Source organism: Mobula hypostoma, chromosome 27 (assembly GCF_963921235.1).
Source record: "Mobula hypostoma chromosome 27, sMobHyp1.1, whole genome shotgun sequence".
Lineage (NCBI taxonomy): Eukaryota > Metazoa > Chordata > Chondrichthyes > Myliobatiformes > Myliobatidae > Mobula > Mobula hypostoma.
In genome coordinates this window covers 38,812,497-38,830,310 of record NC_086123.1, presented here as the reverse complement: position 1 = coordinate 38,830,310, position 17,814 = coordinate 38,812,497, and the positions used below count along the sequence as shown (strand labels likewise).

General features: G+C 44.6%; 1 protein-coding gene across 1 annotated transcript; it reads right to left on the bottom strand.

Moving 5' to 3' along the window:
- Positions 1-414: 414 nt before the first annotated feature.
- si:ch211-170d8.2 (uncharacterized protein LOC571755 homolog) lies at positions 415-8,500 on the bottom strand. The gene is made up of 3 exons (XM_063034365.1): positions 7,831-8,500; positions 5,420-5,576; positions 415-1,701 (listed from the first exon to the last, which is right to left on the bottom strand). The coding sequence occupies exons 1-3, from the start codon at positions 8,267-8,269 to the stop codon at positions 1,488-1,490; spliced, it is 810 nt and encodes a 269-aa protein (XP_062890435.1). The 5' UTR covers positions 8,270-8,500; the 3' UTR covers positions 415-1,487.
- Between the last annotated feature and the right edge of the window lie 9,314 nt (positions 8,501-17,814).

The following is a 17,814-nucleotide window of genomic DNA, read 5'->3' as shown; positions in this document are numbered from 1 at the left end:
TGTCGAATCTAATTAAACTTCTAAGAAAGTGCAGGTGCCGTGGTTCTTCATTAGCATATAGCTTTAGGCATTGACTTCTCGATTATTGAACCCCCCACCCTTCCTACCCACCCAACTCACTCGACCTTCTGTCCCCCATTCCAATGTGGGGCCACAGATCACCCCAACACTGTGTCAGGACAGTACCAAAGTCATAGTTCTCAACTAAAAATGTTACCTTACTTGTTCTGTTGTGCCTTACTAAGACAAAGCGTCAAGTCACTAGTTTACAAATGCATTTAAAATAGTGGTTATATAATATGACACAATAAAAAAAATTTAAACATTTCTCAGATTTATTAACAAAAGAACACCAGTTTAAGGTATAAATAAATTCAATCTATATTTACAAGTTATGCAAGTCCACAAGTTCTGTACAATATTGGCATTGTAAAGTGCACAAGACCATAGGTAATGAGTCCACCATTACCTTAGTTTCAACCCCAGAGATCACACTCTGCTATATTAATATTTTAAATGGACACTAAATTATAAACAAGACCTCAGCAAATCTAATTTAATATTTGAAGGTAACACAGTCCAATGCCTGGGCCAATACCGATATAAAATGGACGACACTTGGCAGTGTGTGACATGAACTAAATAACTAACTATTCAAATTATTCATTAAGATGGTTCTATTTGGCTCCAATAAGGTAACAGTGTCACTCAGGTAAGCTGCCACGATGCCAATGTTTGGTGAGGTTTAACCATAATTTTAGATCTACCATTTGCACTAATGACCTTTGAGCTAACGCTCAGCAAGGAAGCCACTCGCTCTCTGGTAGAAGAAAATCCCCATTTCCAATAATGCTGATTAGGTACCTGTTACCCAGCCTCCCTCACAGTTTGCCCGTGTACATCCAGTGATCCCAGGTATCACTGTCAACTTTGAGTTATCCATTTCTTTCTGAGCCACTGAAGCTAGATGCTTCGATTGAAGAGCTATACCATACTCGATTTTAAAACAAACATCTCTCCACTTTCAATAGTGAATGAATCTGACCTTCAGGATTCCAATTCACATTTCATGCACTGTATTCCCAGTTAAAGACTACATCTCAAAGTTGAGACTCTGAGTTAGTCTCACGAACTGGGATCTTTGTCAACAAGAAGCCTCTCTGTCAAGACAATAGTTACTGACTGAGCCTGTGGATCAGGATACTCAGTCAGAGTGTCTCCTTATTTAAAAAGCACAATCTACCAGTAGGACCCTCATGAAACAGTGAACCCACACAAGAGCGATCCTCACCATATGACCCTTTGCTAAAAGAAGCTCACCTTCAGGAAGAGGTCTATTTGTTCCTTATATACTATGTCTCCCTGTCAGCTCTAGCAAGATGCTCTGTGAGCTTGGTCAATCACATTTCCAGTAGTGCTCACAAACTTAATTGCAACACAGTGCAGGAATCAGTACAGTGGGGTTTGGCAGCGACCCTGGTGGTGCTTTAAACGTAACCGATGGCTATAAACGGGGCGCGCAACACACTGACACCGTGGTCGTGACAGTTCAGCTGGTGATTGTTGTGAAAACACCTCAGTATCAGCAGGAACTGGACTGTCCCGCTTCCTTCCTCAAGAAGTTCCTCCTTCATCATCTTGAAGAGGAAGAGTGTGTCGAAGGCCAGCTCGGACTCGGCCATGGATTGTGAAATGGTGTTCCTGCAACAGAATGGAATAAGGGCAGTGTAAGGATCCAGCAAAACAACCAGCAGGATTTTCCCAGGACCAATCCCCATAGTCCCTAACTAGACACTTCACCCAGGCGGAGTGAACACAATGGCACCCCCAGTCACTGCATTATGCGAAGGATGTGGAAGCTATTGAGAGGATGCAGAAGAGATTTACCAGGACGCTGAGCTTTTCATTTTATACTCGATGGGGGTAAGGGGTTGTTTCTGCGCTGGGTCTCTGTATGACACTTCCAGTCATCTGTCACCCTTGCAGAGTGACACAGCACTCTTTCGAGTAGTGCAGAGGAATTTGAACTTGCACTCCATCTCATATCCAACCAGCCTTTATTTACTGTTTACCACCGAACAATCTTCCAGCCTCTGCAGGCAGCCGAGAATCGCTGACTCACTGTGCTAGGAGACGCAGGTTTAACCCTGACTATGTGGAGTTCGCATGTTCTGCCCGTAAATGTTAGTTTCCCAGACACTCCAATTTCCTCAAAGTTGGTAGGTTAATTGGGTGGTGTAAATAACTGGGAGTCTAATGTGTATGGTCAGATCTGGGGCAGCTGCGGAGAAAGTGGGGAGAATAAAATATCCTGCCGAAGGGTCTCGGCCCGAAACATCGACTGTAATCTTTTCCATAGATGCTGCCTGGCCTGTTGAGTTCCTCCAGCGTTTTGGTTGTTGCTAGAGTAAAATATGGGTTTACTGTGAAAGGGGGTTTGATGTTGACTAGAGATTAGTGCCTGAGGGACCTGTTTCCATGTTCACCTCTCCATGACTCCTTCCTTTACACCACAGAAATCTGACATTCCTCCCTTTTCTCACCACTGACAATCTCCAAATTCCCTCCCAGTCTGTCTTACACCCAATTCCAACATCTACCATCAGGGAGACACAAAAGATCTGCAAACGCTGCAAAGTGTTGTAAAGTGTTGGCAAACAGCATCTACTGGGGGGAGGGGGTGAAGAGCATAGTGAGGTAGATGGGGGAAGGTGCGGGTGACGATGGAGACAGTCACAGGAGGGCAACAGTCACGAGCATGAAGGCCATTTGTGCTGGAATCTGGAAACCATCAGGACTCTGACTGCCCTGTCACCATCAGGCAATGATGATCATAACCCTCCTGAGATCCTGTTAAGTCAGCTGATGCAGGAAAGTTTCAGAACGGAAAGAAAATCTGTAAATCACAAATTCATGTCTCTACACGGCCACATAAATTGCACTCAGTACAAAAAATGACTTTGTACTCAGTGAACTCAGGGACGGTGACTGTGAAGCTCTGGACATCATTATTGAAATGAAGATGCAAAAGATACTCAGAGATAATCAGATCCCAGGGTCTGGCGAAACATCTCTGATGTTATGGTAGGCAAGGGAGGGGATTCCTGCGGCACGAACAGAAAATTTCAAATCATCTGCAGATATCTGAAAGACAGATAATACAGAATACTTATTCAAGAAGGGCAGCGGGGGAAGCAGGCATGTAGATCTATCGAGTGGCTGGAAAAAATTCTGAGCAATGGGATTAATCTACAGTTGGAGAGATTTGAAATCAGATAGGCTATGTCAAAAGGAAATCCTATCTGAGTAGTTTGAATGAATTTTGAGAGTGTGGCTCAGTACGTTGATGTAGATTACACAAACTTCAGTAAGGCTTCAGACAAGGTCCCACTGATCTGAAAGTTAAGAACCATGGACTGCAAAGACTTTGGGAAATTAGATCCAAAACCAGCTTGGCGATAAGACTGCACTGGAGAAGGTGCAGGAGATTTACCATCAAGTAGGGAGACCTGTGATCTCCCTCCTGGCACTTATCCTTGAGAGTGGAACAAGTGCTACACCTGCCCCTACACCTCCTCCCTCGCTACCATTCAGGGCACCAAACAGTCCTTCCAGGTGAGGAGACACTTCACCTGTTAGTCTATTGGGGTCAGATATTGTGTCCAGTGCTCCCGGTGTGGCCTCCTGTATATTGGTGAGACCCAATGTAGTTTTGGAGACCACTTTGCTGAGCACCACCAAAAACTGCGGGATCTCCCAGAGGCCACCCATTTTAATTTTACTTCCCATTCCCATTCCAAAGTGTCAGTCCACGGCCTCTAGTGCTGTGATGAAGCCACACTCAGATTGTAGGAGAAACACATTGGGTAGCCTCCAACCTGACGGCATGAACATCAATTTCTCAAATTTCTGGTAATGGCCCCCACTTCACCATTCCCCATTTCCCTCTTTCACCTTATTTCCTTATGGTGCTCCTCCCCTTCTCCTTTCTGTCTTCTCCTATCAGATTCCCCTTTCTCCAGCCCTTTATCTCACCAATTGACATCCCAGCTCTTTACTTCAACTGCAACCCCCCCACCCATCACCTACGACCTTGCATTTCTTCCTCCCCTCCCGCCACTTCTTACTCTGACCTCACCTCTTTTCTCCAGTTCTGATGGCCCAGAGCTCCTTTCACCATAGATGCTGCCTGGCCAGACATCCTCCAGCATTTTGTGTGTGTTACCATCTATAGTGTAGTGACCAGAACACACACACATCTGGTCGATGCCTGTAGAGCACAACACAATACCCCAGGTGTATTCTGGTCGATGCCTGTAGAGCACAACACAATACCCCAGGTGCTGTCAGAATAAGGCAAGCATGCCATACACCTTCACCACCTTGTCTGCCTGTGCTTCCAGTCTTAGGGAAGTTGTATCCTTCAGACACTGTACATAAACACAGGAGGTTCTGCAGATGCTGGAAATCCAAAGCAATACATAAAAATGGTGGAGGACAGGCAGCATCTATGAACAGGATTAAACGGTCAACGTTTCAGGCCGAGACCCTTCATCAGGACTGGAAAGGAGGAAGAAACAAGAATAAAAAGGTGAGGTTGGGGTGGGGGAAGTGGGGAGGGTGGAAGGAGATGGGTGAAGCTGGGGGGGGGAGGAAGATGAAGTAAGAAGCTGGGAGGTGATGGAAAATACCATTATGCATGAAAAAGGTAAAGGCTGGAAGGGTAGTCTGACAGGAGTCTGTTCTGTGTAATCTATGTACTCTAGGTATACTAATCATTATTGGCTAGCAAGGACATGGTAATAGCAAGTCTCTTTCTAAGCTGTGTGGGTCTAAATTGCTGCAGATCAGAGATGGCATTATAATAGTCAGTATTTGGAACTTTATCTTTTCCTTCCATGACTACAGCCCCACTGGGAGTGACTGACCCTGTCGCACCAGGCGTCTATTGACGAGGAAAGCCGTCAGATTATTAGAAGCATCACAGTATTAGAGTTCCAAGAGTGACTATAAGACAGGAGCAGAATCAGGTAATCTTGCCCATCAAGTCCCTCTGCCATTCCATCGTGGCTGATTTATTATCCCTTTCAACCCCATTCTCCTGCCTTCCCCACAACCTTTGATGCCCTTACGAATCAGGAACCACTTTAAATATACTTAGTAACTTGGCCTCCACAGCTGTCTGTGGCAATTAACCCCACAGTTTCACCACTCTCTGGCTAGAGAAACTCCAGTCCATTGTGTCCTCTGGATTGCCTCCACCTCTGGGGAAATTAGATTAACCCTTTCCTCACTGGGCTACTCTGGACTGTGTCTGGCTGTGGCTGATCAACATTTGGTTTCTCTAGTCCCAATGTGCAGACACCTACCGGTGCTGCGTTTGGACAGAGGTTCACTCACAGCACTGACAGCTCCTTACCGTGTCTTCGCGACGACAGTCATCCCCCGCGTCTTGACTCTGATCTCCGCCTCAAATACCACTCTGTCGGGATTGGCAATGTTCACGTGCAGCTGTGCCCTGAGCACGTTCACAAACAGGTACTCAGGTCTCAGGAAAAACTCCATCTCATTTCCGGCTGAGGAACAAGAATGCTTTTATGAAATACCTCTCCACCATTTGGTTAGCAGCAGTATGTATAACTGCATAAAAATTCTATAAATTTAACACAAGTTAATTTAATTAATGTCAGGACCTAGAATAAAGCAGACCCATTTCATTGTAACTCAATCTAAAAATGTGCTGCAAAGTAACTGTGAAGCAATGGGTGAGATTTCCCAGGACTAACCTGCAATCTTGTTCAGGGCTGAGGGTGTGCACGTCACTTAACCAAAATAAGTGGAATGGCAGCATCAACCACATCAGGTCAACTATATGTAGATCTATCAATGTACTGTGCGGGGCTGAGATGGAAAAGCTCAATACTTTTCATGTTCAGTGAGGAACAATTGCAGGAACCACTTCAACTAATTCCATCTTCACAGTTTGCTGAATCTCCCATGTGTTAAAATAAATTGTGTGCCAGAATCACTTTTATCTTCAAATGCACATCATTGATCTTCCACTCCCATTCTGATGTTATGTCATCTTGGTCTACCATTCCCATTCTGAAGTTATGTCACCTTGGTCTACCATTCCCATTCTGATGATATGTCACCTTGGTCTACCACTCCCATTCTGATGATATGTCATCTTGATCTACCACTCCCATTCTGATGATATGTCACCTTGGTCTACCATTCTCATTCTGATGATATGTCACCTTGGTCTACCATTCCCATTCTGATGATATGTCATCTTGGTCTACCATTCCCATTCTGAAGTTATGTCACCTTGGTCTACCATTCCCATTCTGATGATATGTCATCTTGGTCTACCACTCCCATTCTGATGATATGTCATCTTGATCTACCACTCCCATTCTGATGATATGTCACCTTGGTCTACCATTCCCATTCTGATGATATGTCACCTTGGTCTACCATTCCCATTCTGATGATATGTCACCTTGGTCTACCATTCCCATTCTGATGTTAGGAAAGTTTGAGCCACTTGGCGGGTCAGGCCAAGTTCCTCCAGCATTATGGAGGAGAATAAACAGTTGGCTGTTTGGGCAGAGACCTTTCTTCAGGACTTCAAAGAAAGGGGGAAGAAGCCAGAACAAGGTGTGAGGCAGGATTCTTAACCCTGAGATTCTGAGGCACTAGTTTCCTAATGCAGAGAATCCCTTCCTGCACTGTGAGCAGTGAATCTTTGCCCCATGCCCCCACGTTTCACAGCTCCGAGGGGAGATAGCAGATACAGTCAGGAGTTCTTCAGACTCCTGGAACAGTCCAGCATTGCTCCATGTCCTAAATCCCCCCAAACCCTGAAACATCCATTTGGATTCTGTTCATGATATCCCACATGGATACCTTGTGGATCACAGAGAGCACAACTTCAGTATTAGAACAGAGATGGGGAAGAATTTCTTTAGCCAGAGGGCAGTGAGTGTGAAATTCATTGCCACAGACAGTTGGAGGCCATCATTGGGTATATTTAATACGGAGATTGATAGGTTCTTGATTAGTAAGGGAGTCAAAGTTTACGGGGGGGGGGGGAGACTGGAGAATGGGGTTGAGAGGGAAAATAAATCAGCCAGCATGGAATGGCGGAGCAGACTCGACTCGATGGGCCGAGTTGCCTGATCTTGCTCATATATCTTCCTTAGATGCTGTCTGACTTGCTGACTTCCTCCAGCAATTTGTGTGTTTCTCCTGATTTCTAGCATCTGCAGAATATTTTGTGCAGACCTTGTCTTACGGTCATATGATATCATTTGAGACAAAAGTTCCCACCTCTCTTTAAAAAACGGTAGCAGTTAAATCAAATATAACACACCGTGAGAGCGAGAAATTTTATCAACTCTCCCGTGAATCCTAAATGCATATTAGTAACGCGGGTCGCGTGGCTGAGAACTCACTGCGTGCCCCACGTTCACAGTCTCTGCTCTCTGATCCCAGCTCAAACCCACCCGCCACTCCTCTGAATCTTATCCTCTCCTCAATAAAACATCCCGTCCTTCCGCCCAGGTGATGAAACTGGAGCCACTATCACTTCACACAACAATAAATACAACGTTTTAAAACTCTGCAGATGCTGGAAATCCAGCCTACCACACACAAAATGCTGAAGGAACTCAGTAGGTCAGGCAGCATCTATGGAGAGGATTTAAACAATCGACCTTTCGGGCGGAGACCCTCAGAATTTCCCCCCACTTCCCACCTCCCTCCTCTGCCCCAAACAAAACAAAATGGTTTCGCAACTCGTTAGGCATTGAGAGAACTACTCACGTCCGAGCAAGCGTCCTTGGTAACCTTTGATTTTCTTGCAGGGATACCCAAGCTTGCAGCAGCTGTAGAAGCGTTTCATGAACATCATCAGGTGCCAGAGTGGGAAAACTTTCCAAGGGGGCTCGGTGGGGGCGGTGGTAACAGTGACCCGGTACTGGACGCTTCCGGAGAACGGCGCATAGGTGCTGTGCGCCGCCGACCAGGTCTCGCTTGCCTTGGAGCAGTGAAGGTGCCTCGGACCGACGACGGTCTCCCGCCTGCCCATCCGCTTGCCTTCTTCCTCCACGTCCATCTCCAGGCTGCCCCTGAGGAAATTGTAGAACATGTCCTCGTCTTCTAACGGGGAGGATCTGGAATGCCTTCTGGAGTTGCGGGGGAGCGCGCAGAGGACATGTAGGAGGGTGAACAGGAGACAGAAGGTGACGGTAGATCGGTGCATGGTTGTAAATCAGTCCGGAGCCGCTCCTGGAACTGAAGCCTTTGTGTGGTCCTCGAGTCTTAAGGGGCAGGCTGCCGTCTGCGGTCTGCAGGCAGCACATTAACTCTGGTGCCAGCTGGGGCTCCGAGGGTAATGCCTCGCTTTGTGCTTTATCCACCCTTGTGAAAAGAGATTTGCCTATGAATGGGAAGAGAAAACTCTAATGAGATTAAAGCGCCACAATGACACGGACATGAGGCAGGTCCAGCATGCGCCATCGGGCCACCTTAAAACAGGTCTGTATAAATAAAATGGGCAGTTAAAGAATAACTTCCCTGACTTTTAGGATTTGAGGAAGACTGAGGGAGCTGATTCGGTTCCGACTGAGGTTAGTTTATTGCCGCCACATACACCGGCTGCAATGAAATTCCCTTTTCGTGTGAATTCATGGCAATAATAAATACCCCCTGCAACAAACCAAAAACAACCAAACGGCATGAAGTATATAAATGTAGTCTGAGGGTTTGCAAACAGAAATGTTAAGGAGGCAATAATGGATGAGGTAGACCTAAAGAAATGAATCTGAATTTAAGGGTCCGAAGTGTGGCAGCGCCATCGGGAAGGGGGATAGGAGCAGAATTAGGCCATTTGTGTCAGGCCTATTTAAACCCAGATCTCAGCCACGGTCCTTGTTCCCCCATTGAACAGATCGCTCCCAGCCTTCAGTTACCTTGTTGCCTTGCCTTGTTCAGTTAAGTATCTGTTCTCTCCTGTTTTGTGGCTCCTCCTGGCACTTTATTAATAAAGTTATTGCTCACCGATAAATTGTCGCCACTGTTCTGCACTTGGGCAAGGCCTCCTCTACGTTACCTGGCCATTCAGCCCATCGAGTCTGCTCCAGTAATAACGTGAAAGAGGTGGTTGGTTCAAGAATCTGATTAGCAGTGAGGATGAAGCTGTCCTTGATTCTGGTCATGGAGGCTTCATGAGAGAACATGAAGAAGGGTCAGGGTGTTGGCATTCTTGCTGATACCATTATTCACGGGGTACCACTGTACACCACAGGAGATCCTTTCTCCCTGTGGCCATAAGACTCTACAACTCCTCCCCCTCCACTACAGAAGTATCTGGTTTTATTGCACAAATGTATTTTGCACTATTTCTTTTTAATGCACATTTTGTAATTTTTCATACCTCAATGCATACATTTTGTATTTTAAAGTATATATTTCTGACTGAGCAACCTTGCAACAATAATTACAAACACAAAATACTCTGCAGATGCTGGGGTCAAAGCAACACTCACAACACACTGGAGGAACTCAGCAGGTCGGGCAGCATCCATGGAAATGAACAGTCAAACACAATAATTTCCTCCTGTATAAATAGAAGTTTTATTTTATCTTGTCCCTCCTGGTGCAGATTGACTGGATGGAAGAAACTGGTTAACATTTGACAGACTGGGCAGTGTTTACCACTCACTTGCATGTTTTGCTTTCCAGTTGCCACACCAGGCTGGATTAGAGCCCTACAGGACACTTTCTATAGTGCACCCGTTGATGTTTAAGAGATAAACAGCCTGAGAAAGTGTCACGTCAGTGCGGAGGGAGCAGGAGAGGCTGCTGGTGATACGGGAACTTGAAGCTGTTGACCATGTCTACGGCAGTGCTGTTAATGAGGACAGAGTTGTGTTCACCTCCCTCCCTCCCACCCCACCCGCCATCCCAACATTGAATGTCAGACTCTCCCATAGAAAGGGCAGGAGGTGACTGGTGGGATGGATGTGCGAGGTGGAATGTTCCTGTTGCTATTATGCTGGGATGTTTAGTGCTTCAGAAACACACATCAGTCCTCGTCAAGCAGTTAGTGATGGAAAGGATGAGTAACATGGTAGAGTAGCATAACATTCTTTTGATGCCAGCAACCTGGGTTCAATTCTCACAACTGCCTGTATGTTCTCTCCATCATTGTCTACTCTGGTTTCCTCCCACATTCTAAAGACGTATGGGTCTATCTATCAATTGCAAAAAGACAGAATGTATGGTGATATCCAAAAAGAAGGAGAATCCTATCTGCAGGCTGAGAGTAAATGGGGAAGACATAAAACAAGTACAGAACTTTTGGTACTTAGGAAGCTGGGTGACATCAGATGGCAGGTGCGACATGGACATCTAAAGAAGAATAGGGATGACAAAAAACACCTTTACGAGAATGAAGGGTATACTGACCAACACTAAACTAGGCATGACAACTCACCTCAGAGTACTGAAATGTTACGTTTATCCAGCTATGTTATATGGCTCAGAATGTTGGACAATATCTAGTAACATGAAGAAACAAATTGAAGCAGCAGAGATGTGGTTTTTGAGGAGGATGCAAAGAATATCATGGATGAAACAAATATCTAACGGGGATGTCATGAATAGAGCAAACACAAAAAGAGAAATAATGTATGAGATCATGAAAAGGCAATGTAACTTCATTGGACATGTGATTAGGAAAGAGGAGTTAGAACGCACGGTAATTATGGGAAAGATTGAAGGGAAGAAAACAAGAGGAAGAGAAAGACAAATGATGATGGAGACAGCAGCCAGAGAACTGGAAATGAATACCAATGAATTGATCCACTTGACCCGAACAGGAGTGTGTGGGCCATGGCAGTCAAAGCTCAAACTGGGCATGGTACCTGATGTTGGGTTAGCAGGTCATTAAGTCACATGGATGTAACTGGGTGGAAGAGCCTGTTATGGACTATATCACTAACTTCAAATTCCTGGGTGTCAGCATTTCTGAAGATCCATCCTGAGCCCAACATATTGAAGTGGTCATGAAGAGGCCACGCCAGCAGCTGTATTTCATTTGGAGCTTGAGGAGATTTGGTATGTCACCGAAGACTAGCACATTTCTGCAGATGTACCATGGAGAACACTCTTGGAGTTGCATCACTGTCTGGTACGGAGCTGGCAATGCACAGGATCAGCAAAAGCTACAGAAAGTTGTAAAAATCAGTCAGCTCCATCATGGGTATGAGCGTCCCCATCATTGAAGGCATCTTCAAAGGGCGATGCCTCATGAAGGCGGGCATCCATTCTTAAGGACCCTCACCATCCAGGACATGCCCTCTTCTCATTACTACCATCAGGGCGAAGGTGCAGGAGCCTGAAGACACATTCAACATTTTAGGAACAGCTTTTCCCCTTTGCTATCAGATTTCTGAATCGACTAGAAACCCACAAATGCTATCTCATTATGCTGCTCTCTTTTTCACGACCCATTTATTTTTTATATGTCTTATTGTAACTTATAGTCATGGTTTTATGTATTGCACTGTACTTCTGCAAAACACAGGGTTAGATGTGACCGTGGAGTGACACAGGGTTAGATGTGACCGTGGAGTGACACAGGGTTAGATGTGACCGTGGAGTGAAGGACTCTCTCTCTCTGGTAGTCAATATCGTTCTGTGCTCCTGCTGCTGCAAAAAGACACGGATGGTCTCACTCAACTAACACTGAACTGGTTCTATAACCTATCAACTCCCATTCAAGGACTTCACAACTCATGTTCTCAGTATTATTTATGTTATTACTGATGTTGGGGTGGAGATATGTCTCTACCCAAGGAGTTATAAAGTGTTCCTCCCCTCCACTAACCTGCAGGTCACGCTTGTGCAAGGTGGAGCAATTGCTTATCAGGGTCACGTGACTCCATGGGAGCTGGTGGCGGATGGTCGTGTGAGCAGTTGGTGCACATCACTAGTCCTAGTTATGTGACCACTGACACCAGGCAGACAATCTCTGAAGTGTATTGATAATGGCTGGGGTCACCTGTCTTGTAAAGACACTGCCCAGAAGAAGGCAATGGCAAACCACTTCTGTAGAAAAATTTGCCAAGAATGATCATGGTCACGAGACCATGATTGCCCATGTCATACGACACGGCACGTAATGATGATGAATTAGATTATTATTTGCTTTTTTTGTCTGCACAGTTTGTTGTCCTTTGCACATTGGTTGCTTGTCAGTCTTTTGATGTGTGCAGTTTTTCATTGATTCTATTGTATTTCTTTGTTCTACTGTGAATGCCTGCAAGAAAATGAATCTCAGGGTAGTAAATACTGACATATGCAAACTTTTAATATAAATTTTCTTAGATCTTTTTGAACTTCTGAAAACTCATTTTCATAGTATTTCTGATACACAAGAAAATCTGCAGCTGCTGGTAAATGAGGAATGCAGACAAAATGATGCAGGAACTCATCAGGTCAGGCAGCATCTATGGAAAGGAGTAAGCAGTCGACCTTTTGGTTTGGGGTCGAGACCCTTCATCAAGACTGGGAAAAAAAATGTCTTCTTTTATTTCCAGTCCGGATGAAGGGTCTCAGCAGAAAACATTGACTGTTTACTCTTTTCCATAGATGCTCCTTGGCCTGCTGAGTTCGTCCAGCATTTGTGTGTGTTGCCGAGATCGCTGATCACTGGGGCAGTAAAGCACTTGCACTAAGCATTTTTACACGAGAGTATTAAGTGCACGGGATGCACTGCTGGGGGTGGTGGTAAAAGTGAATGCATTAGGGACAATTAAAAGAGAGGGGTACATGGATGAAAGAAAAATGGGGCCTTATCTGGGAGAGAAGTGTTAGATTGATCCCTGGAGTAGAGTAAAAGGACCTGTATTCTGCTGTATCCCTGGTGAAGCCCAGAACGAACATCAGGTTTAGGTATGAGCTGACCATCCTGCCAGTGACACCTTCTGTCACTTTACTTGCTGTTTAAAAAGAGACTACTGTGATGCTAATTGAGTGGATTGTATGGTCCCACCTTTTCAAATGAAATAAGAATGAAGTATGATGACCAATAATCCTACAGCACTTAATCTTATGTAATTGAGAGCTGTTAAACTAATTGCCTCTTCAGTCACGGTAATACACCTCTGTTACTTCTAAGAACAGGTTTGTATCACCTGTGAAGATCTCAATCATGTTTTGGAGCCCCTCATTCACAATACGTCCCAGCTGAAGATATCCTGAACCCCATTCTAATTATTTTGTCAAGCACACTTCAGAATAAGAGTTCATCTGTGCAGTGACTGAGCGAAATCTGAGCCTTGCTGTTGAAACGTAGACAAACATCTGCATCACTGAAGGGGGGATGAGGCCATTAACTCAATCAGTCCACGCTGGCCACTTTATTAGGTACACCTGTATGTTAATGCAAATATCTAATCAATCAATCATGTGGTAGCAACTCAATGCATAAAAGCATGCAGACATGGTCAAAACATTCAGGCCAAACATCAGAATGGGGAAGAAATGTGAACTCAGTTGGTGCCAGAAACTGCTGGTCGCCTGGGTTTTTCCACACAACAGTGTTTAGAGTTTACTGACAATGGTGCAAGAAACAAAAAAATCCAGTTAGTGGCAGTTCTGCAGGCAAAAACGCCTTGTTCATGACAGAGGTCAGAGGAGAATGGCCAGACTGGTTCAATCTGACAGGAAGGTGACAGTACCTCCAATAACTACATGTTACAACAGTGGTGTGCAGAAGAGCATCTCTGAACACACAACACGTGGAACCTTGAAATGGATGGGTGGCAGCAGCAGAAGACCAGAAAAATACACTCAGTGGCCACTTTATTGGGTGTGGGAGTTACAGAAGGTATGGGGGTATAGAAAATAGAGGGTATGGGGAGGTACAGGGAGAATGGGAGGTGTGGGGGGTACAGGAGGTATGGGGGGTGTGGGGGGTATGGGAGGTACAGCGGGGATGTCAGGGGTAAATTTTTTTTTTTACACAGAGTGGTGAGTGTGTGAAATGAGCTGCTGGTGACAGTGATGGAGGCAGATATGATAGGGTCTTTTAAGAGACTCCTGGACAGGTACATGGAGCTCAGAAAAATAGAGGGCTGTGGGTAACCCTGGGTAATTTCTAAAGTAAGTACATGTTCAGCACAGCATTGTTGGCCGAAGGGCCTGTATTGTGCGGCAGGTTTTCTATGTTCGATGGTTCTAACTAGTTGCGAGGAGGCAAAACTCATTGACATGAAATATTAGTCAGCCTCTCCCTCTCCCTTTCTCTCTCTCTTGCAGTAACCTCCGGACCTGCTGAGAACATTTTAAAAATTAAATTCAGTGTTCTAGCAGCTTTTTGGCTCTCATTTAGCACAGTGCATCAGAAACTGTGCTTCTAAATCATGTCTATGACGATGAAGCACTCTGAAAAATCCAGAGGTCAGCCGGTTGCTAATTAATGTAAGTCATTCTCTCTAGGAGATAATTAGCTGAGAATTTTGTAGGCAAGTACTGGAAACCTGCAGAGAAACAAAAAACAAGAAAACAAGAGATTTAACAAAATTGAGGGGTATAGATAGGGTAAACAGAAGCAGGCTTTTTCCACTGAGGTTAAGTGAGATGACAACTAGAGGTCATGGGTTAGGGGTGAAAAGTAAATAATTGAATGGAATCTGAGGGGTTGTGAGAGCGTGAAACAGGCAACATTTAAGAGAGGTTTGGATGAGTACATAGATGGGAGGGATGTGGTCCAGGTATGGGTTGATAGAATTAGGCAGGATAACAGTTCAGCATGAACTAGATGGGCCAAAGGGCCTGCTTATGTGCTTTATAACCTGCACACTTTCAGCATCCAAGAATTTTGTGCTATAGGGTTAGTCATACAGCAAATAGCATAGAAACTGGCCCTTCAGCCCATCACTTCTATGCTGATAACGCATAGGGTTAGAGTCGTACAGCTACAGCACCTATAAAAAGTATTTGCCCACCTTGGAGGTTACTTGTTTTATTGTTTCCCAACATTGAATCACAGTGGATTTAATTTGGCCTTTTTGACACTGAGCAACGGAAAAAGACTCTTTCGTGACAAAGTGAAAGCAGATCTCTACAAAGTGATCTAAATTAATTACAAATATAAAACACAATACAGTTGATCATGTAAGTATTCACCTCCATCCCCCCACCCCCTTTAATATGACACACCAAATCATCACTGGTGCAGCCATCCTGGACTTACTTTAGGATAGCCAACAGGTGGTCAGGATGGGCTCCCTCACCTCTGCCCCTGACCCTCAGCACAGGTGCCCCCCCCCCAGGGTTGTGTCCTGTGTCTCTTACTCTACTCCCTTTACACCCACAACTGTCCTACCACACACAGCTCCAATCTGTTGATCAGATTTGCAGAATTTGCATGATTTTGATCGGCCCTATTTACAGCGGTGATGAGACAGCCTACACAGGAGAGGCTGACACCCTGACACTGTGGTGCCAAGATAACAACCTATCCCTCAACGTCCAAAGAACAAAAGAGCTGATTGTGGATTACAGGAGGAATGGAGACAGGCTTACCTCGATCAATATCAAGGGGTCTGTAGTTGAGAGGGTGAGTACTTTCAAGTTCCTCGGTATACACATCATCGATGATCTCACCTGGACTGCACACACTGGCTCTGTGGCAAAAAAAAGCACAACAGCATCTCTTCCACCTCAGGCAACTGAAGAAGTTCAGCATGGGCCCCCAAATCCTGCAGACCTTCAACAGGGCCAACATTGAGAGCATCCTGACTGGCTGTATCACTACCTAGTATGGGAACCTTGATTGCTGGGCACTGCAGAGAGTGATACGGACAGCCCAGCGCGTCTGTGGATGTGAACTTCCCTCCACTGAGCACATTTACAGCAGCAGGTGCAGAAAGAAGGCCTGGAAGGTCGTTATGGACACCAGTCACCCCAACCATGAACTGCTTCAGCTGCTTCCAACTGGCAAACAGTACCACAGCATTAAAGTCAGGACCAACAGGCTACGAGACAGCTTCTTTCTACAAGCCATTAGACATAAATTCACATGACGGAGTCATTATGGAAGGATTTTTACTCCTTCACGTTGTGGGATGGAGGTAAGATTTAAATAAATAAATTAAATTTAAATTCAAATTCAATTTGTATTAAAAGTCACTTAATTAGTGAAATGGAGATCACCTGTGTGCAGTCAAAGTGTTTTAATTGATTGCAGTAAAAATACACCTGTATCTGGAAGGTCCAACTGCTGGGCCGCATTTGATGACGAGGTTAAATGAGGAACTTGGACAGGGCAGGCTTGGGGTGGGATCAGTGGTGGTTTCTCTTAATTTTGGTTGGCCTGTTTGTTTAATTTTATGTATTTTATTGATTTATTTTCTTCCCCTTTATTCAGCCCAGTAGTTTGGAAAGGGTTAGTTTATAGCCTATGGCTGCAAAGCGGGGGGGGGGGGGGTGTTGAGAGAGGAGGAGGAGCGTTTTATTTATATATATATATATATATATATAAAAAAATACAACTTACCCCTGACATCTCCTCTGTACCAACTTCCAAGCACTTTAAAACTGTGCCCTCTTGTGCTAGCTATTTCAGCCCTGGGGAAAAAGCTTCTGACTATCCACACAATCAACGCCTCTCATCATCTTGTACACCTCTATCCGGTCACCTCTCATCCTCCGTCGCTCCAAGGATAAAAGGCCGAGTTCACTCAACCTATTCTCATAAGGCATGCTCCCCAATCCAGGCAAATCTCCTCTGCACCCTTTCTATGGTTTCCACATCCTTCCTGTAGTGAGGTGACCAGAAATGAGCACAGTACTCCAAGTGGGGTCTGACCATGGTCCTATATAGCTGCAACATTACCTCTCGTATCCAGAACATCTTCAAAGATCAATGCCTCGAAAAGGCGACATCCATAATTAAGGACCCCCATCATCCAGGTCATGCCTTGTTTACATCGTCCCATCAGGAAGGAGATTCAGAAGCCAGAAGGTACACACTCAACTATTCAGGAACAACTTCTATCCCTGTACCATCCAATTTCTATATGGACATTGAACCCATGAACACTACCTCACTACTTTTTAAACTTCTATTTTTGCACCATTTACTGTATTTAATTTAAGTATTTAATATACACTGTAAAGTAATTCACTTTTTTTCCTATTATTATGTATCACATTGTACTCCTGACACAAAGACAACAAATTTCACAACATCTGCAGGTGATATTAAACCTGATTCTGAAACAGTTGATGTTTCGGGCTGAGAAACTACTTCAGGACTAATTCCCGGTGAATCTCTTCTGCATCTACTCTATAGCTTAATCACATTGTTCTATAGCATAGCAATCAGAGCTACCCATTTCTAAATTATTTCAGTAGGGAGTCTCCAATCCCACGATGTCAAGGGTGAATGTTTGTCCATCCCATCACGTTGAAGATTGGTTTTCTGTGCGTTACTTCTCAGAATCGAGTCACTCACTTGGGTGACAGGAAAATCAAGCTTCTGGAATTTATTTGATTATATGTTAATTTATTTGTGGGAATATTACTTTGTGTTGTGTGTGAGTTATATGTATGGTGTTGTGCATCTTGCTCCGGAGGAAAATTGTTTCGTTTGGCAATATACGTGTATGTGGTTGATGATGATGAACTTGATGGAAATTTTGTTCTGCAGCAGCAGTACAGTGCAAAAACACAAAATTACCATAAATTACAAAAAATAAACAATAAATCGTGCAAAAGAAAAAGAATCCAAAT

Excerpts from the sequence above, each read along its gene's own strand:
- si:ch211-170d8.2 (XM_063034365.1), bottom strand. The coding sequence starts at position 8,269 with ATGCACCGATCTACCGTCACCTTCTGTCTCCTGTTCACCCTCCTACAT. Across the intron at positions 5,577-7,830 it reads CCAAGGACGCTTGCTCGGAC|CCGGAAATGAGATGGAGTTT; the intron begins GTGAGTAGTTCT and ends CTTGTTCCTCAG. Across the intron at positions 1,702-5,419 it reads ACTGTCGTCGCGAAGACACG|GAACACCATTTCACAATCCA; the intron begins GTAAGGAGCTGT and ends ATTCTGTTGCAG.